The sequence below is a fragment of the Notolabrus celidotus genome, chromosome 5 (assembly GCF_009762535.1).
Source record: "Notolabrus celidotus isolate fNotCel1 chromosome 5, fNotCel1.pri, whole genome shotgun sequence".
Lineage (NCBI taxonomy): Eukaryota > Metazoa > Chordata > Actinopteri > Labriformes > Labridae > Notolabrus > Notolabrus celidotus.
In genome coordinates this window covers 15,135,541-15,160,729 of record NC_048276.1, presented here as the reverse complement: position 1 = coordinate 15,160,729, position 25,189 = coordinate 15,135,541, and the positions used below count along the sequence as shown (strand labels likewise).

At 39.3% G+C, this 25,189-nt stretch overlaps 1 protein-coding gene across 1 annotated transcript; it reads left to right on the top strand.

Moving 5' to 3' along the window:
- Positions 1-3,241: 3,241 nt before the first annotated feature.
- On the top strand, positions 3,242-24,601 carry LOC117812512 (moesin-like). The gene is given in 15 exon segments (XM_034683333.1): positions 3,242-3,603; positions 16,327-16,410; positions 17,954-18,008; positions 18,011-18,048; positions 18,172-18,446; positions 18,545-18,628; positions 18,893-18,991; positions 18,993-19,037; positions 19,121-19,217; positions 19,308-19,471; positions 19,695-19,825; positions 19,931-20,091; positions 20,245-20,337; positions 21,675-21,905; positions 22,300-24,601. Coding segments are annotated over 15 exon segments (1,734 nt in total). The 5' UTR covers positions 3,242-3,591; the 3' UTR covers positions 22,465-24,601.
- The last annotated feature ends 588 nt before the right edge of the window (positions 24,602-25,189 follow it).

Below are 25,189 nucleotides of genomic sequence, written 5' to 3'. Positions count from 1 at the left end.
ATATGTATTCTTAGTCCTTCCGTTTCTTTCTCTTTAGCATCTTCAATGATACACTTTCATGTTTTCTGAGATCCTAGATAACTAGTAGCTGATCAGAGAGTTTGATTTAAACTAATCTGCAAAGCCAGTGTCTTTGTGTCTGAGGAGCTGGACACAGCGGTGCCAGAGACCAGGATGCTGTCCACGCCACTTGGTATCCTGGACAATTACCCCCACCTACTCCATGACATCCTGGTAAAACACACAGAAACACATTTAGTATAAAACTGACTCCAGGAAGTCATTCTTGCCAATGGCAATCAAACTTTTTTAACTCTTACACCCCTGAGTGTTAGATACTCAGTGTGACCTGAGGACTCATCTAATCCCCAGAAGCTAAATACCCCCTTCAGTAACAATAGCTGTGTTTCTCTTAATGAAGGAGGAGTCTATGTGCCTTTAGACAGAAACGTTGTACTCTTTGGCCAGGTGCTAGTATTTAACACATATCACAGGTGTGGCCTGTAGTGGCCTTTATGTTACACCATCATGCTTGTGATTAATCTGCACTGAGCAGCTCATTGAGTAAGAAGTGAATAGAGACTGTGGGAGGTCATCCTGCCCTGGGAGTGTTGAGATGAGTCAACACAGAGATGTGGGGACATCTCTCTGCTGTGCTCTCTCTCTGGGAATATTAAAGCGCCAGCTGGTTTCCAGGGTTTCCTTCATGTAGTCATTCTACTTGAATGTACATTTAGCTGAAACAAAAACAATTTTAGAGGCCAAACTAGAGAATTCCCTTTGACTCATCCCTTTGACTCAAACACAAATAGCAGTCGAATTAGCAAAGGTAAAGTCAGGTTAAGACATGATCAGTTAAGAGGCCTCTATGGACGGAAATATGTGATTGTGCAATGAAACCTCAGTCTTCCCCTCATATTTTCCGCCTGATATGAGCATGAAGTTAGTTTTATCCAAAGCAGCCAGAAACTGACGCTTCGACTTAAAATGGAGCATAAAGCTTTTATTACAACCAAACATACAAAGACTGGATAAAGTGATACAGAGAAGACTCAGATTTGTACTCTGGTCAGTGGGAAAGCAAGGTAAAGCTTGAGTTGTGATGAGTTGTATTCTTCCATCACAGGCATACAACAATCAGTCAAGATGTTGGGATGTGTTCAGTTAAGGCCAGCTGAAGAATTTATATCGAGATCAGTTTTAGGAAGCACAGAGCTATTGTGTTTGGTTTCCAAGATATTTATCTCTTTTCAAAACTTTTGTGGTTAGAGAGCTTTAATCACCATAAAAAATGTACCACCACCACCAAAGGCCAACTAACTTTAAGTCAAGTTTAAAGTTGGAGCAGTGCTCAGATGTTGTGTCTTGACATTGTGTTATTGTCATTTAGAGTGATAAACAGGATAAACTTGATGATTTACTAAAACAACAAGTGAATTGCTATCAAACTATTTCAGCTACCAAACTATTTCAGCTACCAAACTATTTCAGCTACCAAACTATATCTATCAGCTGGCCTGGGAGCGCCTCGGTATCCTCCCTGAAGAGCTGGTGGAAGTGGCCGGGGAGAGGAGTGTCTGGGCTTCCCTGCTGAAGCTGCTGCCCCCGCGACCCGGACCCGGATAAGCGGAAGAAGATGGATGATGGATGGACTATTTCAGCTTTAGCATGCTTTTACATGCTACTTGAATGTGTGGCTTAACTTTACTCTAGCATTTTGCCTCTGAAAATATGGACATCTTTCCTTAGGCGTTACCTTCACACATTTTTCTTGTCTTTACGCATGAGCTTTCAGGGACCACTGTTAATTTTGTGGTACTTTTTTAATGTACAGTACCATGACTGTAGTATGTTAATTGAAAGTCAGAGGAAACATGCTGGGCACAATAAAGCACTATTTGTTTGTATTAGACATAGGGTATTTGTATTTTCTCTCTCTGTAAAAGATGTATGTTAGGGACACTAGTGCTGGGGTGTTTATTGCATGTCTCGAAGTGATAAAGTACACATCAAAGTCAAACACTCTAAAACGGATTATAGAAATTAAATTAATGGTTGGAAATACGTACTTAAGCTGTTGTCGTGCCTGGAGACTGAGCAGCCTATTACTACTGTGTAGTTACGACCTCTCCATCACAGAGATCCCTATTCTAATCCACTTTAAAAGAATTTACTGTTAATACCTGTCATCAGTGGTGGACAAAGTACATAGCTTCATTACTTAAGTCAAAGTATAGATACTCCATGTTAAATATTACTCCAATACAAGTGAAAGTTGCTCGGTCAGATTATTACTTGAGTTAAAGTACTGAAGTACTTCCTTTTAAAAATACTTAGGTATTCAAAGTACTTTTTAAAAAATCTTAGTTTGAAATGTTCATCTGGAATAAAACAAATGTAACTTAGCTCAATACGCTTTCTCAGGTTGGACTGTTAATGTTTGTATGTTTGGGCAGAGTGGGAAACAGGGAGAACATTTCAGACGATACGTATCATTCTTCATTTCAAAAACCTCTTACACGGGCTGAAGATATGGACATGGGTGCTCGGGTGGAGAATTATAGCCATCATTACCACCTCTAAATGAACTGCCTAATCTGAGTGAAATTAGCTCTGTGTTTGCTCCACGTTCAACCGTGGAGACGCACGATATACAGGTATGGCTAAACCACTGAGACAAACAGAACTACACAAACACATTTTACTGTCTGAGGGATCAGATTTCAGAAAAGAGACGGGAATTAATGAACTGACTTCAAAGCAAAAGTAGTGAGTAACTACAGCATTGATAGAAATGTAGTGGAGTCAAAAGTACAATAGTTGTCTTCTGAATGTAGTGGAGAAAAAGTAATAAGTTCCCCCCCAAAATAATACTCAAGTAAAGTACAGATACTCAAAAAAATTACTTAAGTACAGTACTCTAGTAAATTGACTTGGTTACTGCCCACCACTGCCTGTCATATAGTTTTGGTCAGTAGTCTGTCCTCCCATTGTTCTGTTGTGTTAAACAGATACAGCTCCTGATGGTCCTGCTGTATTCTAGTGATGCTCATGTACATACATGTGCCTTATTTCACATTTCATTATCACTCTGAAACGCTCAAAGTATCCTGAAGCTTCATCCACTGTTTGAAACAGACTGGTCACTGTAATTAACTTGTCAGCAGCAGACAGTGAGAGTGCTGATGAAATTTCTGGCAGACGACAGGCAGGCAGCTTACTGCAGCCATGATGATGCGGCTGCTGCAGGCGGAGTCTGCCGGTCTGAACCCTCTCTTTCAGTCTGGCTGGCTGCTGTCCTGTCATCGGCCTGGGTGTGGTTTTTTTTTGCAGTCAGGGGTACCGTTAGCAGGAAATTAAGCTCCAGTCCGTTTCACTGAAAGGCGAAACAAAGAAAAAACACTCCTCCCGCGAGCGTCAGGTAGAAACCAGTTGGTTGAACTGAAGCTAACGGTTTGTTTCCTCGAGACGGTGACGCGTTTGATTGGCGCCGTTGTTCTGATGGGAAAAAGTTTCCTCCGGTCTAACTGATCCTCTGATTTAAGAACTCTTTTTACCACAAAGCTTGAAGCGGACGAAGAAAAGAGCAAGATGCCAAAAACGGTAAGAATGAACACTTATCTTATCTTTATCCTGTTAAAACTACCGTCTTTTGTCTGATTCCCTCCCCGTTATCCCCTTAAAACTCCCATCAGGGTTTCTGTGTGACTTTGGTACTTAAAAGTAACCTTTCGGTGGCTGTAATCGCATCTCTAGCACGTATTATGGCGTTTTAATATCTTTTACATCCCTTAAATCTCACCCGAGGATTAGGATTACTGGGGTACTTTCCGTTAGGTGTGTGCGCGTGCGCGCTCCCGCCTGTTTGTTCATTAAAAATTAGCGCCTTAAATCGAATCATTCATTCAGGCACTCTGGCCTCGTACAGCACGCTGAGGTCACTGTGAGCTTTTCTCCTCTGCTGAAGAAGAAGACCTCGATATCACGTTTAGAGAATCGGCTACAAGCGGAAGCGACTGTGTGGCCTGCAGTAGCCAGCAAGCTAGTCCTCCTAAGGCCTCCTCTTCAGGCAGGTCCAGCAAGGGGGGATTTGAACTGTCATTCAGCCCAGCTGTGTTGCCCTAATGTGGGGAGAAAATGGACGCAAACCTGGAACAGGAAGGTGGCACAAAGTGGTGGCACTAACAACTGTAATGCACACTGCATCTGAAGCCAACATGTTGCTCTGGACTGTGATTTGAGAAAAAGCCTCAAATGCTGTTTTTGTGTGCTAGTGCTGGTGTGGCTTTGAACAAAGAGAAGGAGGGCCACACACAGACTAGACTCTCTTTTACTTTAGCAGCAGTATAAATAGGCAGAGCCCAGTGTTCAGTAATGGCAACCAGAAGTGAAAGTAGCATCTAAGCCATCTCGCTCCACCCTGGTGAAAGCACGTTGGGCTTTAAACTAAGCACAATGCTTTTTAAGATGAAAAGAAAACATAGGTGTACATCTGTGAAATGTCTTTGGAGTCCTTTTTGTTTAGGTGTGATACCCTCATGTACACTGTGATAATGAGAGAACATTATGCCACAAACAGAGTCACACATGACCCATGAGATAGAGGGTGCTGCTATGTCACACACTGTCAAAGGAGAAACTTCATATCTCCTCCTTGTGTGTAAGTGTGTGTGTCTACCCAGGGTATAAATACTTAAGATGACTATCACTAATAACACATGAAATGTGAACTCCTGCACTTCCTAGTTACTAACAGAAATACAAATGGTAGCAAAGGTTATGGCGGCCTTCTTCCTGTAGTATTGTTCCTGCTAGTATACTTCCTCGATATTTTTCCAGCTTGCAACCAGAAAAAATATCCCAGCATCCTGGCATTTAAAATGGTTACTTAAACAGCCTTCAATACTCTACACTCCCAGAAATGAATTCCTGTTAGTGATATCAGAATTGTCTGTGTTGAATTTTTTTTTATTGAGGTAGCAATAATAAAACATTCAATGTTACAGATATTTTCCTCCTTTTCAATGAAATAAAGAAAAACAAAAATAACAAACAAACATACAAGTCAACAGATGTAGTGAGTTCATATCAGAATTATCTAATGTAATGAATGCTATTTAAATTAATTAAAACTAAAAGCCAAATGCTAAATATTAGTAATACTAGTAATTTTGATTTACTAGTACATTATAGGTACATTTTCTTTTTATAGAATTTTACTTTTAACATTGAATGCATTTTTTAGCTCAATACTAAAACAAGTATTTCGCTTTCATTCCAAAATGAGACAAATTTACAGTAGACAGATGCTGTCAGGTATTTCACACTACATGGAAGCAAATGAGTATTTACATCAACAATTTGAGTCTGTGCTCTGCACATATGTGTCTACTCTTTAGTCCTTCAGTTGGTGTCAGTCTTTGTGCCAAATCTCTGCAGACTGCAGCTGGGACACAGTTAACCTCAACAACACTAGATTAGCTGCCCATAGAATGTGTAGCTACTGAGGTAACAGCTGGGGGGGGACCTTAAAGGACTCATAAGAGGCAGTTTGACACTCAAGATAAGTACTTGCAAGCACAGGGACACTGCAGGGAAAGTGCAGCTGTGTTGTAGCAACTGTAGTCTGTATAATAAAGAGATGGAGAAGAGGAAATGAGAAGTGAGTTGAATAGAAGATTGAGAGGAAGCAGAAAGATTTATTCAAAATAATCAGTGGCTATGAACAATGACCAAAAAGCATTGTGAGATATCTCCAAAAGCATGGCTTGTTTTGATGAATGTGTAGCTAACATCTAAAACATAAAGGGCCACAATGAGAAGTGAACTTTTTAGCCTATGAAGCAAAGTCTAAATGCTAACAGAATGGGAAGTTTTCCCTCCCTGGGGTCAATGGTGGTCCTGGTGGATTAAAGTAATGACATAATTAAAACTCACATCTGTTTCTGCAAAGCTACTTCCTCAGTTCCCTTTCTGTAAAGTCACACCATGATCTAAATGTAAAAGAAAGAAGATATGAACGAAAGAAACCAGACAATGATTCAGCAAATGCTCTGACGCTCACTCTGTACGGTGACAGTTTGTCCACACTCTGTTCTGGTTCAGAGGGCTGAAGATTCATAGCTTTAAAGGGTAGTTTTTCCAACAACTGTAATAGGGACTCAGTATTTATTTAGTGTTTCAGTGAGCTGTAACAACATTGGTGTTTTACAAAAGCAGTAATTATTGAGAAACTCTGTCTTTGCTGGACGTCTCTCGGCTGGCAGTGCTTCAGTTTCCCAAGGAAGTCATGTTGTGACTCAAGGTTTCTGCACTTACATCAGTTCCTCTCTGCTTATTTCCTTGCTTGCAGCCTTATATGGACTTTCATATTACAGCCTGGCTGCTCTACTCACTGCATTCCCCTCGCATGGTCCTCATATGCCATGCTCCAATTTAGATTGCATTTAAGAAGTGTCAGGCTTTATCAGTCTTCAAAGGTGTTTGTGGTCGATTTAATTAGCTTTGTATAAACATTGTTAAGAGGTGGTCATGGTGGCTTTTTTTTTTAATACGGAATTACTTGAAATTTACATAGAATAACATTATACATGGGGTCTTTTTGAGCACATAAAAAGCACAAATATACAATTATTTTCTGTTTCAGCACCAAAATGTTATTGCATCAAAACAATTAGTTGTATTTGTTTTACTTTCTGTGAAAACCTTTTAGTTTTAATACAGAAGACAACAATTTCTTTTTCCCAGCTTCTAATTAATGATAATCATATTATAACTTAAAACCTCAGTAATCCCCAATACAGAAATTCCTCTAATTATCCCACCAAACTTGATAAAAACTCACCACTGAGTCCATGATGCTGAAATCATGGCAGGTGCAGATGTCCTGTCAGTCGTACCAAACTTTTAACAAGCGTAGCCATGGAGAATTGGTAAGTGGAAAGACTCTGAGTTATGCAAACAAGGGATTAATGACTCTGTAGTGCACATAGCAGAGCAGATTAACAGTGTGTAGAGGTAGGGGTGGTGCACAAACTACAATCAAAACTTCTGGGGCTCGTACGCCGACAGCAATTTCAATGTTTTCTGTTTGGAGGGAACCAGCATTCTGAATGTAAGTGCTTCCTTCTTATGTATCTAGAATAAATTTAAGTAGAATAAAAGAAAGAAAGATCCCTGTTTAGATCATTTGATGTTTGCACAGTGTATAGCTTATTATAGCTGAAACTGAAAGGCATTAACACATCAAGATGTCATCATGACAGGAGGGAAAATAAGACATAATAAATGAAAGACTAGTTCAGACTGTGTACATAATTAAAAAGCATAACCAATGCTCTGCAGTGAAGACTACTCAATATAACACTACACTACCACAGAAGAGGAGGAACATTCTGTACACTGAACGTTTGATTTATCAGTATCAGAATGACTTCAACTTGTCCTTAACAATCTAGTGGGGAATTGAAAACAAAAGCAGATTTTGTTCTAACTGTACCAGCAGGAAAAAAAATTGTCCCCACTTGGGAAGTAAGAGTTTTAACAACTGGCAACATGATGGAAATATGTCACACAAATAAAGGCGTCCTGAGTGGAAAAAACTGTGTTTTAGCCACTATGACGTAAAGGCTTGGGTTTGGCTTTTCTTCTGGCTTGTTTGAAGCCAGGAGTCACCATAATTGGATAAAAAAGGTGGATAAGTATTACTTTGTCATAGCAATACAGTGATGATTACCTTGCTTTTTTGTCGTTTATGGAGACAAAACTTACAAAATGATCATCATACTGTACAACAATGTTAAAGTTTACAAGAAATGTTTGCTTGGGTTAGAAATCAGTTGGAAGAAGGATGATTTTTGTGTACAACTAAACTGCTGAACAATCAAACCATTAGAGTCGCCCCCTGTGGCTATTTACTCTTATCCTATGGCTGTCATTTTTCTATAATTACTTGCATATGGCAGACAAACTCTATTTCTTAGGGATGCACAATATTGGATTTTTTTTGCCAATATGCTGATATTTTACAACTCATTTAGTCGATTACCGATGCGGATATTTTTGTATCACATTTGTTATATAATATTCATTTCTTGTGCAAATAAGAAAATACTTTTTACTTAAAACTACACTATTTATTTATGACAATTGCTTTCAAACAAAATTCACACAAAAGATACATCCTACTTAAAACTGGATGATGCTCTCCTGAGACAATCATAACAATACCCACAACCAGGGCAAATTGGCCAATTTCACATTTGACACAGTAAGTAAACCTAACCTCTGTTCACAGGGAACATGTGAAAAGTACAACTGTACAGCAATTAAACCCAGATTAAATAAAATGGTTTACTCTTTGACAGTAAATCTTCCTAAATTAGTCAGCTACATGTACCTTACAGACTGCTGCTTAAATTCAAATTTAACTTAAAACATGAGCCCAACATGTGAGCAGCAGCCCATTATTTTAAGTCAATATCGGCCGATACCGATAATGTTCCGATAATATCATGCATGCCTGCTAATTTTATTATTAAAATGATTTGTCATAAAGTTGTGATTACATTTTTTGAAATTGTATTAACACAAGTCACTTATATCACATTTAAACGCTTCCACATTGACAATGATTTAACATAAAATGATGTATTTAGTATCCCATGAGTTGCCATTGGATTACAAGTATTGGTTATCATCTAACCTCTTATGAGCAAGTACTAGTTGATGCTACGCTAGATTGTCGATGGAATAAGCTTCCATTTTTGACCTCCAGGCCTTTTCTTCTTTCATACATCCTATATGAGACGTGTGTTCTAGCTGGCAGCAAGTTAGGTGGACATCCAGAGTGAAGTGGAGATAATAAGAGATGATGACGATTGTGTGGTGAGGGAAGCTATTTTGTTATGCCTGTACAATAAGTTGTATTTGTTGAATTTATAAAGGGTCATGGGAAACAGCTGTAAATGACCCATTACTCTTGTGTGTACAGTCCCCTGCAGAGAAAAATAAACCTCATCCTCTTCTCCATTTTCCTCTCAGTCAATGAGTTTTTCATTGTTATGCTGAGAGACAACCACCCATCAACCGCAGGCTAATCTAGTAGCAGTCATAAAGATATATGGAAGATGTGTTCTTTCTTTAGTCCTATGCAGTGTTATTTATTCTTATGTATTTTTTTCTACATTGTCTCATTGGAGGGATAAGAAGGTGCAATCTGCCTCTGACTTAACTTAGTTAACATCATTCTGTCTCTAATGTTTGTGGCTGTGTCAAAAAAACATGACAGAAGCAGAAAAAGATTTTGCAGTTTAGGATGGACCGCCAGTGTTGCCCACCATAGACTGTAATGGACAGTGTCACTCCCGCCTTTTCCCAGTGTAAGGTTTTGATGCAAAAATATCCCAATCCAGAACGCAGACATCTTGTACATTTTCTGCAGCCAGAGTCTGCGCAGTAGGTAATTTGTGTTTCCCCAATAATAAGCTCCGCCCTACAGCGTAGCGTCCCACAGAGTTTATCTCTACGGCAGCTGTCAATCAAAGCAAACCCAGATGTAAAACCCAGTTATTTAACCTCTAATAACTATCGAAAAATAAACTTTCAGAAAAAAGAGGCCTTGAACACAAACAGTCAAATAATAACTACATATCACCACGGCAAACGGATGTGAGAACACGTTCCTATGACGTGTATTTATTTTTAAAGTTTGACCGCAGCCCCATTCAATGAATGGGGGAGACTGAGTTTTTGACGTATACTGCAGCCAGCCACCAGGGAGAACAGTTTTTGTGGCAGCCTCACTTTGAGTCGAGTGAGATGACGTCAATTTTATATACAGTCTAGTCTATGGTTGCCCACACAGAAGTGACACCTGTACGGCTGGCCAAAGCCGCTCATTTTAGCATGTGTCTTTTTGTCCATATAAGATTACCTTCTACTATTGATAAACAGGTGAAAAAAATCCTCAGAGAGAGAGTAAAAAGACATGTAACACAACTTTGTCACAACGAATGAGCTTGTGACTCTACAGGGCTGGTGTTGGGGTTGTTGATAAAGGCGGCTGTGGCTCAGCACCCTGGTTTCTCAATTGGTAGGTTGAGGTTCAATCCCAGGTGCCGCTTTCAACATGTTGATGAGTCCTTCGGGAGATAAACCTAGCCCTAAACTGCCCCCAGTGTCTGTGACAGGGGTGTGGGAATGGGACTAGTTAATACCAAGCGGCAAACTCCGGTCTCAAACGATGAAGCCAATGCGGAAGTGCTATAAACTGCAGTACATCGAGAATCCGCTTGGGGCTGGCTGCAGAAACACCGGAAACTACGTAGATATGAATGGGAAAAAGACGATCTTTGCAGCATTAATAAACATGTTTACAGCCTGGTTCAAAAAACGGCTTGGCCCTATGAAGCTAATCTCTCTAATGGCACACACTGTACGGGGGGTGAATTTTTTTCTAACGTGACGGTTCAGAAGATATTAAGATTACGAGTTTTGCCCAAATAAGGACATGACTGACGTGACTCCCGGCCGGGAACACACAGCCATTGGCTAAGGGGCTCACAATACGTGACACTCTGCCTGGTTGAGTTCCACATTACCAATATGGCTGCTGCCGTCGATTTGCTTCAAAACAGCTCTCAGGAACAGATGGGTGACATCACAGATACTACGTCCATATTTTATACAGTCTATGGTTAATACTGATGGGCGCTTGTGAGCTCTCTATTAATACAGTCCATTTACCATTTCATTTCCAGTTACTCCCATAATTACTTCCCCAATTCAGGGGAAGTAATGCTTGTGTCCTATTAAAATAAAAGCATGTCTGTTATCAAAACAGGAAATAAAGTAACTTCAGCATGGAGTAAAAAAGGCCAAACAAAAGCATCATAAATAACACCTTTATGAGGCATCTACTCTCTAAAGCTTGAACATAAACTAGGATGTAAACCTAAAAAGACCCAGCGTTATATTTATTGTATTGTATAATGATTTGAGAGTATGATTACATCCCAACAGAAAATTTGGTTATCTGCTGATGTTTCTAAAGCATTATTATTTTCTTGTATAAGCGTTAGATGATTCCATCATGCTTGTTGACTTGCTCACAAGTCTTTTCACATGATTCCGCCTGTATTATTGCCTTCAAGCTACAACATAACATGACTACTCTTCTGTGCCTCACACAGGACTGCTAGTCACAAACACATTTCTTTCACACTCTCACACCTCTCATATACATCGCTAAATGCATTGCCTATAATCACATGTGCTGCTGCACCCAGTGGAACACTTGTGAAAAGTAGGCCTGTCTTGTGTTGTTACATCTGACACTTTGGAAACGAGGCATGACCGTGTAAATTCATCCTGGTATGATACACTTTAAATAGGACTTCCGTGCCTACAACAACCATCGCTCACTCAGAAATAACAGACCATCATCTACGTAAGTGAGGATGCTGGTGGTGAATGTTTTGGATTTCTCTGCCTTCTAAAACCCACTTGGCATTATCTCCTCTGTTGTCCTGGCTGCGTTTGGAGGCTTGTGGTCTTGAACAGCACACTGAGATAACTCTGGTCTGGGAATGTCAGGGTGGTGACTCAATGCTGGGATGTCCCAGTGAAGCAGTTCAGCTATCTGTTCTCTTTTCTGACGCGAACGTGTATTGGACGTTTTACATGCAGAGATGTTCCCACAGTATAAGTGATCAAAGTGCCTCTCAGCGAAAAGCTACTTCGATCTGCGGATCTGCAGTTTTTGATCTGGACTACACGCCTCTTTAATCACAAGTTTCAGTGGTTTTACTTCCTTTTCATGACAAGCTAACCTGAGCTGTTTCTCAGGGTTCACTACAGGGCTACAGTCTCTGTGGCTACATTTTATAGGCCTTCCTCTGTGGCCCAATTTAGTTTGTTAGTAAGCGTTTTAAGCCCAACTACTTACATGAAGACTTATTGTAAATGAGCTGTAACAGAGCTGATATAAAGTCAACAGATGTTGGCTCCATAACACAACCTTCAGTCTCACTTATACTGTTTCTTTTGTGCTAATTGACAAATGTGACCATGTTAACACACCAATAAAGCAAACGACAGTGAAGGTTAGGAATCACCATTTGTATATATGATACTAAATGATGACATCACATTACATTGCACATCATAGTTGATACAGTAGAACAATCATGTAATGATCATTTATGATGTCTGAGTAATTTAGGAGTTTAAATTGTGCCTAAAAGGACATATTCATATATTTTTCACTGCACTTTGGTTCAGTACTGAGATGAAACCAAGCAGCAACCTCCGGTCTCAAAGTATGAAGCCCATGCGGAAGTGTTATAAACTGCAGTTCATCGAGAATCCGCTTGAGGCTGGCAGAAAACACCGGAAACCACATAGACACCAATTCAAAAAAAGATGATCTTTACAGCATTAATAAACATGTTTATAGCCTGGTTCAAAAAAGATATTAGAAGATATTAAGATTATGAGTTTTTGCCCAGATAAGGACATGACTGACTTTACTCCCGGACAGGACCACATAGCTATTGGCTAGGAAGCTCAAACTCCGCCTCTTTAGGTCACACTATGCCTGGTTGAGTTCCGCATTTCCAATATGGCTGCCACCGCCGATGGCTTCAAAACAGCGTTCAGGAACAGATGGGTGACATCACGGATACTATGCCCATTATTTATGCAGTCTATGGATGAAACACAACGTGCATTAGTCTGTAAATCAAATTTACAGAGCCACGGTAACATTTGTGTAAAAATTACTCAATTTTAAAAAACAAATATTTTAGTGCTTGACAGGGTTACCAACTATTGTATGTAAAGCTGTTCACAATTTATGCTTTTAACTTCAAAAAACATTTTTAAAAACATAATCGCCCTGATGTTATGAGTTCCTTCTTTTTATGTCTTTTTTGGGGGTGGGGCAGGATTGAAAATGGCTAGCATAGCCCTGCACACAGGTTAGGACAGCAATATATTGCTTTACCAATATTTTATCCCTACCCCACCTACTGATAATTTTGCGTTACAACTGCATAAAATTAGTGTGCTAGCATCATAATTGGGAGCAAGCTAGCATTGTCTAGTTAGCATTTCACTAGCAAGGACTACACCAACAACAGAATGAGATTTTAAAGATTATTTATTGATTACCGATTATTGTATTGATCGATTTTGGACTTGTAGCCGCTGTGGGGAAGCTTCGTAGGGGATCCGCCGTAGCACCCAGGCACGACAAACCCCCTCAGGGTCCTATGGATAAGGAGGAGAGGAGCAGAAGGGGAAAGGGAAGGGAGGGATGTGGAAACGAGAGCGAGAAAGGAGGAAATGGTCAGGTTTGAATTTATGGGGAAAACGGAAGAGGTGCGGTTGAGGTGTGGCCCTGCTCCTGAAATTTTTCTATTATCACCACTTAATTCACAAGGCATGACTGCAGCAGTGGTGATGTAGCTACACAGCTTGTACTTGAGTCAGTGAGGTAAGCTAATGTACAGGGAGTCAATTGTTAGACTAATCAAAGTATTTAAGTGGAAACTTAAGTCAGAAATGACTTGAATAAATAGTTTAAAACTAGGTGTGATTTTGATTGGAACACTTTAAATCTATAAAATGTATATGGTGTTTACTTATTTTATATCTCATAATGATAACATGACCAACACTATGGTTGACCTAACTCAACATATCTTTTAAAACTGGAGATAAACACTATCTGGAGAACGTTACATCATGTTAGATTGTTTGAAAGGTCATCCAGTGATGAGATGGTTTTATAAATCCAATGACAAATTTTATGATAGGGCTTGTTATATCAGTATTAGTAAGAATGAAGATAGTGGAAATAATACATTATGATTGATTCATGCACTCAGATAGGGCCGAGGATTCTTAAGAAAACCCTTCTCATTACAAGCAAATTGGTCTCTGAAAGGTTCATTAAAAAAACAAATTCTCAAATACACACCCGTACAAAAACATGTTTTAAATAAACATCTGAATATCTTTGTCAAAAGTTGAAGCTTAAAGTAGTTTTTTGGTGCTCAAACCATCAAGATAAGTCATGGAAACACGACACATGGGCTGAGATGGGTGTTTAGAGCATGTGCTAATAATAGAGTGCTAAGTGTTTTTGAATTCTGGCCATGGGAGACACACCCTGACCAGACTGAAAATGTATGAGTGTAGTTCCTTTTTCATGCAGCATTACCCGTTCTGACTCAGGAAATGAAACTGCTTCGACCCAGGCAGGATGATCATGAACTGAAGTCGTATCAGCAGCGAACTGTCGGAAAATAAAAAGTTCAGGGAAGTTCTTCTTAGTCGTCAGTTTGAAGAGAGTTATGTTCGGATGACTTCAGACATCTGTGCTGGAGTTCAGTGTAGGCTCAGATTGTAGGTTTCACTCGTATTTAACTGCTGCCGATGACAGGAAGTGACAAGAGGGGCAAGTGTCCTGCACAGTAAATGGGGTCCTGCTGACATGAATGGGAAAGAACGCAACTCTAATCAGCCCTGCAACTGGGAAATAATGCATACCATTGTTGTTGAGAGCAGGCGTGGGCCTCTGCCTGCACAGTTATTCCCCAACAGACATGCATGCTGCTGTTTTCCGTCATTTCTAAGAGAACAGAGAAACTGAGACTGACTACAAGGTCAGTTGACTGAGTTTAGACTCAGTTTGTTCTCTGGGGAACTTTGTGGGGGGACTGTGAGGTTAAATAAATGCACATAACCTCTAACATATCACCTCTACATTTCTCACTAGCTAAACGACCGTCTGTAACAGAGAGTGTTACCTGGAGAGGACAAACCCACATGACAGTCTGTTCTCGTAAAGGCAGGGGGGTTTAGCAGACAGCTGACGGGGTGCTCGATACATGACAGGAAGTAGGCGACTCTCATGAGAGCTCAGTGTTCGGCAGCTGTACCTCACAGGGCTCAGCCACCAGAGGATGTGGTAACTTCCTGTAGATAAGTTCTATACTGAGACAGAGCCAGATTGGCAGGCTTGTTGTTCACAATGTGGAGACATGAGACTTGACTTTGTTACCTGTTTGATGTGCTTTGCTTTGCTGATGGTTCACAGTCGGCCTGAGTACACTGTGGAGAATCTTGTTTCTTTAATACATGGACTGCTGAGTGTGTGTACACTCACTGAGGGTTTGGGGTTGCTTGTGTACAGCCAGGATTATTCAAAACCTCTCTAAGAGCATAGTTCAAATCCGGTAGATTAACCACTTTATGAAGAATTATGCTTCATTATATCGTTTTTTTCCCTTTGGCATCAGTCTAGTAACGTCTGGTATTTCCCTCTGTTTGTTTTACACAACCACTAGGGGGCACCAGCTAGATCAGGGGTTCTCAAAGTGTGGGTCTGGACCCTGTGGGGGGTTGCAAGACGCAAATGGGGGGTCGTTAGATGTCTTCCAGAATGGGTTTTTTTTTTAAAGTTATCCAAAAAACAGTACATTTTACCCATTCTAGAAAAAAATATCAACAAAAAAAGTATTAAAACTTGAAATAAAACCTTGAAATAGAAAATGTAACGTGCCTTTCTTTGTGCCAGATGACTCCTTAGTTCATGGTTAGTGAACAGTGAATTATCAAAACCTTCAGTATCAGTAGGTTGATTCATAACGGCACAGGAAACACAGCCACATGCTCATAGAGGTAGGCTGATTTTCTGCAGACCAGCTAGATGAAGCCACATTAAATCACTTTGAGGGACAGTGGGTGTCACAAGTCTTTGGCACCTATATTTTGGGGTCATGGGCTGAAAAGTTTGGGAACCCCTGAGCTAGATCTTTTGAGTTTGTGAAATAAATGAAAGATATTGTGGACTTGATATTATTTATTTGACTGATTTTCCCTGGGAGTGAGAGAAAGGAGAGGGTCACTTTTATGATGATGTGCTTCAGTTTACCCGAGGACAGGTGTAACATTCTACAGCTTTTATACACTTGAAGCATCAAAGGGTGCTTTTTGCTGGGTGTTGACTTGTTAGTGTATGCACGGAGAATCATTTGAAAAATGTCTAAATGCCATTTAGGGGACCGGAGACAGCCACCAAATAAACACAGTTTTTAGACTGATCAGTAAATTTTGTCAGCAAAAAATAAACAAATATATTTCTTATCGAGCCACAAGAGGCAGTAATGTCTCTGGAGCGTTCAAAGAACAATACTCTTCTTCCTACTCCACTCCTCCCAATATGTGAAACATTGATTTTAGCTTGATTTAATGCATTTCTTTGTCTAAAAGGTTGTCAGTGTTATAAAAACTTTCTCTTTTTTTGTCCTCCCTCAGATAAGTGTTCGAGTCACCACAATGGATGCGGAACTGGAGTTCGCCATTCAGCCCAATACAACAGGGAAACAACTGTTTGACCAGGTATGACACACTTATAACTGATAACCTGTGTTAGATGTATTTAATGAAGGTAATCAAACTTTAAGTTTAAGCTAACCTTTGTGTGAGCGCAGGAGTTGTTTGTGTGTTTGATGTTTTCTGTGGCACTCTTAGAAGTATTTAAAACCCCTAAGTTAAAACACAAAAACAGCAGCACTGTACTGGCACAATGATATTTTTTAAATGCCAATTTATCACATGTTGATAATGTAATTTAACCTGTCATTATTTTGCATCTTGAAAACAGTTTTTTCGTCCACACACTCCAAAATAGTGGAGGGTTTAGTGATGTAGTTCAGTCTGATTAGCTGAACCTTAATGCTTAGCTTAACAATTTTATTACTTACCTTTTACTTGTAATATTGATTTTAAATGTTCATTTATTATTTTAGTATTTTAACCGTCACCCTCATTCTATTTTTATTTATCTATTCAGTAATTTATTTTTTTTATTTAGCCCTAGTTTTTATATTTCAACCTCTTGCAAATCTATGATTTAACTATTTGTTCTCTAATTTTGATGCTTTAACTTATTTTATTACACATATTTTATGTTGGTTTTGTACACTAGTGCTTCTATCTTTTTTTTTAACATCTTTGATGCTTAAACTTATTTTATTGTTTGATGTGCATTAGTCTCTATTTATATTTAATTTTAATTTGTAATTTTGATGCTTTAAAAACTTGTTTTAATTACACATATGTTATTGTTGTTCCGTGTGCATTTAGTCCTCTATTTTCATTTTATTATATTAAAGTATTATTATTATATTATTATTATTATTAGTATTATTATTATTATTATTTTTCCCCTCATATGTCTTTGCCCTTGTTTTATTTCTGCGTCTTTCGGGTTTTTCAATCGCTGTGAAGCACTTTGGGTTGTACTGATTTGTCTGAAAGGTGCTCTATAGATAAAGCTTGATTGATTGATTAGCTTGGGTGTAGCTACAAACTCAAAGTAATTCAGTGATATTTTTAAAGTGTTTGACACAACGTTATTACTTGTTTGCAATTTTCATTCTTTCTATTATTTTAAACTATTTATTTATTATTATATTATTTATTATTGTATTACTTTTGACTTGTCAACTCTGGTAGATTTTTAAGTGAAATGTGCCGTTCAGAAGTGCTGTTGTGTTGTTATTTTAAATATGGTGTGTCAGAAGAGACAAAAAAAAAATGTTAGCATCACATTTGGACCTTAATCACATCGTTACAGAAAGAAATTTTTGTACCTCTTTGTAAGAGCCTATGGTATATTAATTAGCTGTACCTAAAAAATACAGCAACATTGACATGAAGAACATGCATCTCAGTTTAAGAAACATCTTCTGATGCACAATCTTGGACACATCATCAGTGTTGTTTCCTTGAAACACCGGGTGTATTCATACATATATTGTGTTTTATATTTGTAAGAGTGCATGACAAAACCTTGTTCCTATTGTTAACTGTTAGAGAACAGGGTGTGCCCTTGTGTTTGTAGGGAATCCCCTTGAATTTCTCCTTTTCTTTTTTAAAGGTTGTGAAGACCATCGGGCTTCGAGAGGTTTGGTACTTTGGGCTCCAGTACCAGGATACAAGGGTTTCTCCACATGGCTCAAGCTCAATAAGAAGGTAAGATAAATGTTAAACACACTGTTTGCCCCCACTTCGTCAAGATCGAACTACTCTGTCAGAGTCATGTCTATTTATAGAAGTTTAACCTTCACCCCTCACCCGTGTCGTGATTTATTTTAGGTGACAGCCCAGGATGTGAGGAAGGAAAGCCCGCTGCTGTTTAAGTTTCGTGCTAAGTTCTTCCCCGAGGATGTGTCCGAGGAGTTGATTCAGGATGCCACACAGCGCCTGTTCTTCCTGCAGGTGAAGGAGGGAATCTTAAATGACGACATCTACTGCCCACCAGAGACCGCTGTCCTGCTGGCCTCATACGCCGTGCAGGCCAAGTATGCTGACTACAACAAGGAAGTCCACACTCCTGGCTACCTGTCCAGCGAGCAGCTGCTGCCTCAGAGGTAAACACAGACTGATATCACCTTTCAGTGGGTGTGTTTGTATGAGATGTGTCTCTCTGCATGATTCCTCACATTCTGATGTCGTCTTGTGTTGTCAGAGTTCTGGACCAGCACAAACTCAACAAGGAGCAGTGGGAGGAGAGGATTCAGGTGTGGCATGAGGAACACAAGGGGATGATAAGGTAGATTGACACACTTACTTAACATACAAACTTGCCTACTGTATGCAACAAACCGTGCCATTTTTATCACTTGCTTTTTTTTTCTATATTCTATAAATAGAGGATCTTTCACACTCTTAACCCAACAGAAATATCAAGTTGTGTACATTTAAGACATATGAGATATTCTGAAATAATTTTTTCATTGATCATTTTGCTCCAAGCCCAGAGCCCCAACACGTCAGGCTTTGAACTTTTGATGAGTCCTCTCTTATTCTTCCACAGGGAGGAATCCATGATGGAGTATCTGAAGATCGCTCAAGATTTGGAGATGTATGGTGTCAACTACTTCAACATCAAGAACAAGAAAGGAACAGAGCTGTTTTGGGAGTGGATGCTTTGGGCCTCACATTTACGAACAGAACGACAAGTAAGTGATTCCATCATGATCAAACTGGAGTACCCATACATTTAATTCAACCTCTCCAAGTAACACTGCATCGTCTTTTGTAGAATGACGCCGAAAATTGGATTCCCTTGGAGTGAAATCAGGAACATTTCCTTCAATGACAAGAAGTTTGTCATCAAACCGATTGACAAGAAAGCCCCTGTAAGTTTCCGCTCCATCAACAAAAACTTGGGAACAGCTGATCATCAGAGTTTTCTCCTGTATTAATATCTCCAATGCTACCTCTTTCAGGATTTTGTATTCTATGCTCCGAGACTGCGCATCAACAAGCGCATCCTGGCTCTGTGCATGGGCAACCATGAGCTGTACATGCGCCGCCGCAAACCTGACACCATTGAAGTGCAGCAGATGAAGGCTCAGGCTCGTGAGGAGAAGAATCACAAAAAGATGGAGAGGTAAGAGTTACACACGGCTGTCCTAAGTTTGATCACACGATGAGACTTCTGATGCTTCAAATGATTTAGTAAACTCAGGAAACAGCTGACCATTATCAATGTATTAAACAAGAAAATCAGCAACTTATTTTTGTATGTGGATGCAAAAATTATATAAAACCTCAGCGTCAAGTTTATTCACTGTATATGACGGCTTCTTGTGTTTTGCTTTCATTTCCGCCAGAGCTCTGCTGGAGAATGAAAAGAGGAAAAGAGAGCTTGCAGAGAAGGAAAAAGAAAAGATTGAGAGGGAAAAAGAGGAGTTGATGGAGAGATTAAAGCAGATTGAAGAGCAGACGAAAAAGGCCCAACAAGGTGTGTAACATCTCCGTAATCAACATCCACTATCTCACTGAAATGTTCTCCTACCTGATACTTACTCTTTCTGCTTCTCTGCATCTGTGTATGTGTCTGTCACAGAGCTGGAGGAGCAGACACAACGAGCTCTGGAGCTTGATCTGGAGAGGAAGCGCTCTCAGGAGGATGCAGAACGCTTGGAGTCCGAGTTGAAGGGGGCTGAGGACGCCAAGTTGGCCCTGCTGCAGCAGTCCGAGAATCAGATGAAGAACCAAGAGCACCTGGTCAGTCTCTCCACAGCTGTTTGTCTAATCACAAATATAATCCTAATATTTACCCTTTGATTATCCTATGATTACTCAGGGATTCATTGCTTGGAAATGCTGTAGTCTGATGTTTTAAACATTAGAGAGTCTTAAAGAAAATGTTTTTACCAGGCCACGGAGCTGGCTGACCTGACTTCCAAGATTTCCCTCCTGGAGGATGCCAAGAAGAAGAAAGAAGATGAGGCAGAGCAGTGGCAAACCAAGGTATCTTGAGTTTCTCCTTCCTTTGAATGCAGTGACAGTTTTTGTTTTTTAAATGTGAAATGATAAAAGAGAAAGCTATACCATGCACAATCTAAAACTGATGAAAGAGTTTGTTTTCCTGCTGAAAAGATTCATAAACCAATCACTCTAAAAACCTCCACACATAAAAAAGGTTCTTAAATGGTAACATAGCTTTAATCAAGTCGTAGCCCATATTGTGTTCCGGTACTGGCACATTTTTCACAGCAAGTTTAAGTGTAGTGAAGAAAATTCAACAATAGGGGTCAGTCAAGACTGACTTTTGGCACATGGTCATGTGATCATCTATCCCGGCATTCAAATTAAGCCAAATTTGGCCCTGGTATGAAGGACTTCGTCATCGGTCATCACTTCTGGTGCTGATCACACAGCCCCTCCTGTGTGACACAGTGAGGACAGACATTCCTGAGGTCCTGTTGTTATGTGTTCTTTGGGGGAGGGGTGAGCGCTCACAGCTCGCCTCATGTCTTTTTTGGTAAAAACAATGTGTGCCAGCCCAGCCCAGCCCAGCCCCTTTGTTTCTTTTTTGGGGGAGTGTGACTCATGCTGTTTGTGGCGGGGACGGCTTTCTCTGTGGTAGGGAAATCCTGTTTAGTTCTTGTGCTAAGTAATGGTTTCCATGCTTCAACACATTTGGCAAGAGTTCAGATGGAATTCCAGACTTGGTCATCATCGGCTCTTTTTCGTGGAGCCTCATAATACAAGAACTTTGGTCCGGGATCAAACTGTCAATATGTGAATGCTTTTTCTCCTACACTGTGTGACTGAGGTGGACTGTACGGAAGAGGATTAGGGACAGTGGAAAATATAAAATAATAATAAGGTCAATTTTTTTTTTATATAAGAAAAAAGTCAGAATTCTGAGATTAAAGTCAGAATTCTGACTTTAATCTCAGAGTTCTGACTTTTTTCTCAGAATAGTTTTTTCTCAGAAAATGTTGACCTTCATTTATTTTTATGTCTCTGGTGGCCATCTTCGGTATCATCTTCCGTAGGACTGATCATGTTGTGGTTACTTTAAATAAATGAAACAACTACAGCAGCCTGCGGGGTTGATCTGAAATGATGAGTCAGTTCATCTTCCATTGACTGATTATTTACCTTGAGCACCACCATGAGGGACTGTTAGGGAAATGGATTGTAATGTATTGCAGTCATCTATATTCCTAAAAGGATGTATCCTAAATGTGATGACCCCTTGGTTTTTCCATCGAACACCACCATTAGGTCCAAATTTCAGCTAATGCAGTTTGTTCATACTGAAAAGATATGTAATTCCCATCCCTCTGTTCCCTCAGGCCACCATGGTGCAGGAGGATCTTGAGAAGACCAAAGAAGAGCTCAAAAACAAAGTGATGGCAGCTCACGTTCAGGAGCCCCTCAACGCTGAAAACGAGCACGATGAGAACGATGAGAGCAGCGCCGAGGCCAGCGCTGAGTTCACGGCTGCTGCCACGTACAAGGACCGCAGCGAGGAAGAGCGTATGACTGAGGCGGAGAAGAACGAACGTCTGCAGAAACATTTACTGGTGAGTTTGGGGTTGATTTTGATCAAATCATTGCATACGCTGACTGTATTTTAAATTAAGTGAATTAATTTAATTGTTGCACAGCTGTTCTGACCTCTAATCTTCGCTAATAAGACTGAAAGGAACTCTCGGAGCAACTGCAGAGGCTGAAGTATACGTAGGGCCAAGACATGAGAGTGAATGAGTTGATGTGTTTAGAGAGAAGCACTGTGCAGTGTTAAAAAGGGGCATTAGTGTGTAAATACAGTCTATAAATAATATACATGTAAACTGTTTGATATTTTAACATTTAAAGCCGATTGAATCATTTTAAAAACAGCTGGGTTTTAAAGCTTTTGAAAATTTTCTGCATGTTCAGGGGTCAGAATATGACTGTCATGTATTTATTCTTCAGGCTCTGAGCTCAGAGTTGGCTAACGCTCGAGACGAGACCAAGAAGACGGTGAATGACATGATCCACGCAGAGAACATGAAAGCAGGACGAGACAAGTACAAGACCCTCAGACAGATCCGGTCAGGAAACACCAAACAGCGCATCGATGAGTTTGAGTGCATGTGATGTCTGCATTCACTAATTGCAAGGGCCACACAGCTGAGCCAGTTTGCCTGGACTGCAGTCCTGCCTCACTCCAGCTGTTTCCTTTCTGCCCACATAAAATCAGATCCGAAACATGACGTGATTACAAAAGCACAGCACAATGTACAAATATGGATCTGGAATACTCCATTTGTTATCATTCCTAACTTTGAATTTTGGCAAGTCACTGGTTGAAAAGGGACATACTGTGTTTTATTAGTACATTCCTCACAAGATTTTTTTTGTAGCATATTATCAGTGGGCTCATGCCTCACTTCATGACAAATTGAGTAAGCATTTTTAATTTCTTTTGATGTTTTTTTGTCACATTTTTGTATCATGATTTAAAAACAAAAGATCAAAGACAAATCTAAATTTCAGCTTGCCTAGACATATCTCTGCTGTAAACATGCAACGGTTGCTTATAGCAAGCTGATTTTTTTAAGACTAATATTTCTCCTATGATCCATCGCCTGTAGTTTTAAATGCACTGTAGTCTACACAAGAAAATGCATATCAAATGATTCTGAAGTGCCTGTGTGGAGCATTAATAGATCAGTATTATTTTTTTAAATGTAGTTTTTTTTTACTTCTCATTTGAGTGTATTCAATGGGCAAGCTGTAACAGACAGTATTAGAACCCCCTTTGACCAAATCCTCAGATCAAATAGATTCAATATCTAATCGGAGTTCACACCTGTTAACACATGCAAGACAGGATTTACAGTAAATGTTTCATTTATGCAGATGCTAAATTGTAAACATAACAAACATGACATGGCACAATCCTGAATCCTGGAAACCTGAGTGGTTTTCATGTACTCAGTTTGAGATCAATGAGGGTGAACTTTTGAGCACAATCAGGCTCTGTGATCCTCTAAAGAAAACAGAGTTGTATCTACATTATGAAAAAAGTCTGCTGTCTCAAAAAAATGAAGTCACCAGTTGTTAACATACATACACTGCATAAATGAAGCAAACTTAATTAATAAAAGCAAATGCAAATCATAGTCTGGTGGTCTATAATGAGGCACATCTGTCAAAATTCTAACATTTGACCACCTTTATTTGACTGAATTGATATGAGTGTCATTGTCAATTGATGCAGCATTTCATTTAAACATTCAACTAGATTGTACCTTCTTTTGTTTCATTCATATAACCAGTGCAGCATAAGAGTTGCAGTCTAGTCTAGGTGTCACTTGTCATGAAGGCTGTTCGTGGTAAATGAATACATCCACTCAAATCATGGAGGACTTGACTTTTAAAAAAGGATAATTCCATTCAAGATGCACTGGAAAAACATAGTTTAACTATAAAATGAGTCGGAAAAAAAAGTTGCTGATTCCAATGCATGCATTTTTGATATACTGTACGTATTTAATAACATTTGTGTATTTTGTAAGTTGGATCTTCAGTTTTGATAAAATTCTGGGAGGTGAAAGACAGACACCACTGAAAATATTTTGTACTACAGAATGTAGAAATACTTGTCGAAGAAATAAACCCAGTGAACAGCTCCCTGCAGTGATTTTAGCTTCTGGAAAAAGAAAAAAAAAACAATTTCACCCACAACAAGATGTTCTGATACAATCAAACACAAAAAAACGTACTACCTTACATTTTCCAGTCGGACCTTTGATGGATTTTTGCTCATTCACATTACATTAGTGAAAAAAAATCCAGGATCAAAGTAACTTTATTTTAGTGATAAATATTTTAGAATTGTGTTCTGATTTGAAATGATCTTTTGTCATTCATACAGACATTTTGTTTTACAGCATTCTTGCCCATTGCTGCGTATCGCTCTGTGCCTGCCACAAAAGATAAAACTGCAGTTATTGCAATATGCGATACCTTTCCACTCCTTCAGCAGTGACTTCTGATGTTTGTTCTGCCTAAAGTGCCATGTATTAACAGCCCTCGTTTAAGAATCATGTTTTCATGTGTGCAAAAGAAATGTATTCAAAGATGCTACTCAGTATTTTGTCTTGAATCAAAAAGGACTGAAACGTAATTGATACTGTAAATCCACAGACAGTGCCTTTGCAAGGTTTTCATCGGTTGTTGCTGCTTCAAGTCTTCCTTTTACCAATGAATAAAAGTCCATTTGAAAACACTTTGTCTGTCCAAAGCTTTTTCTTTATTTCACAACTTCTAAATCTGCTGCTGCCATCTCTGTAACAACTGAATAATAAAACCAATACCTCAATTAACCCTCCTGTTATGTTGCGGGCCCTTTTTAAAGTCTATTTGAGTCAATATATGCCTTCCAAACCAGCTAAATGCAGCATAAAAATCTGGGCAGCATGTGTCAGAAGAGGTGTCATGTTAATTAATCAACATCACTTCATAAAAGTAAAAATAAAATAAAAAATGTATTTATATTTAGGTCTTTCCAATGTACATTAAAAAAAGTTTTAAGATTAATTTGAATGATAAACGAGTGAGTTATCCTCATTGAACCATGATATGTGAGGATTAAAGAACACCAATGGACTAAATCTTCATTTAAATGGTTAGTAATGGAGTTAAAAAAATAGATTTAAAAAAATGTGTATTGGGATTTTTTGGGGTTCTGACACTTTTGGATCATTAAATATGCCCCGGGTCAAATTGACCCAGGAACATTATTGCTGTTCCAGAGAAACAAACATAACAGGAGGGTTAAAGTGCAACATTAAAGTGAACATTAACTTCAGACCCA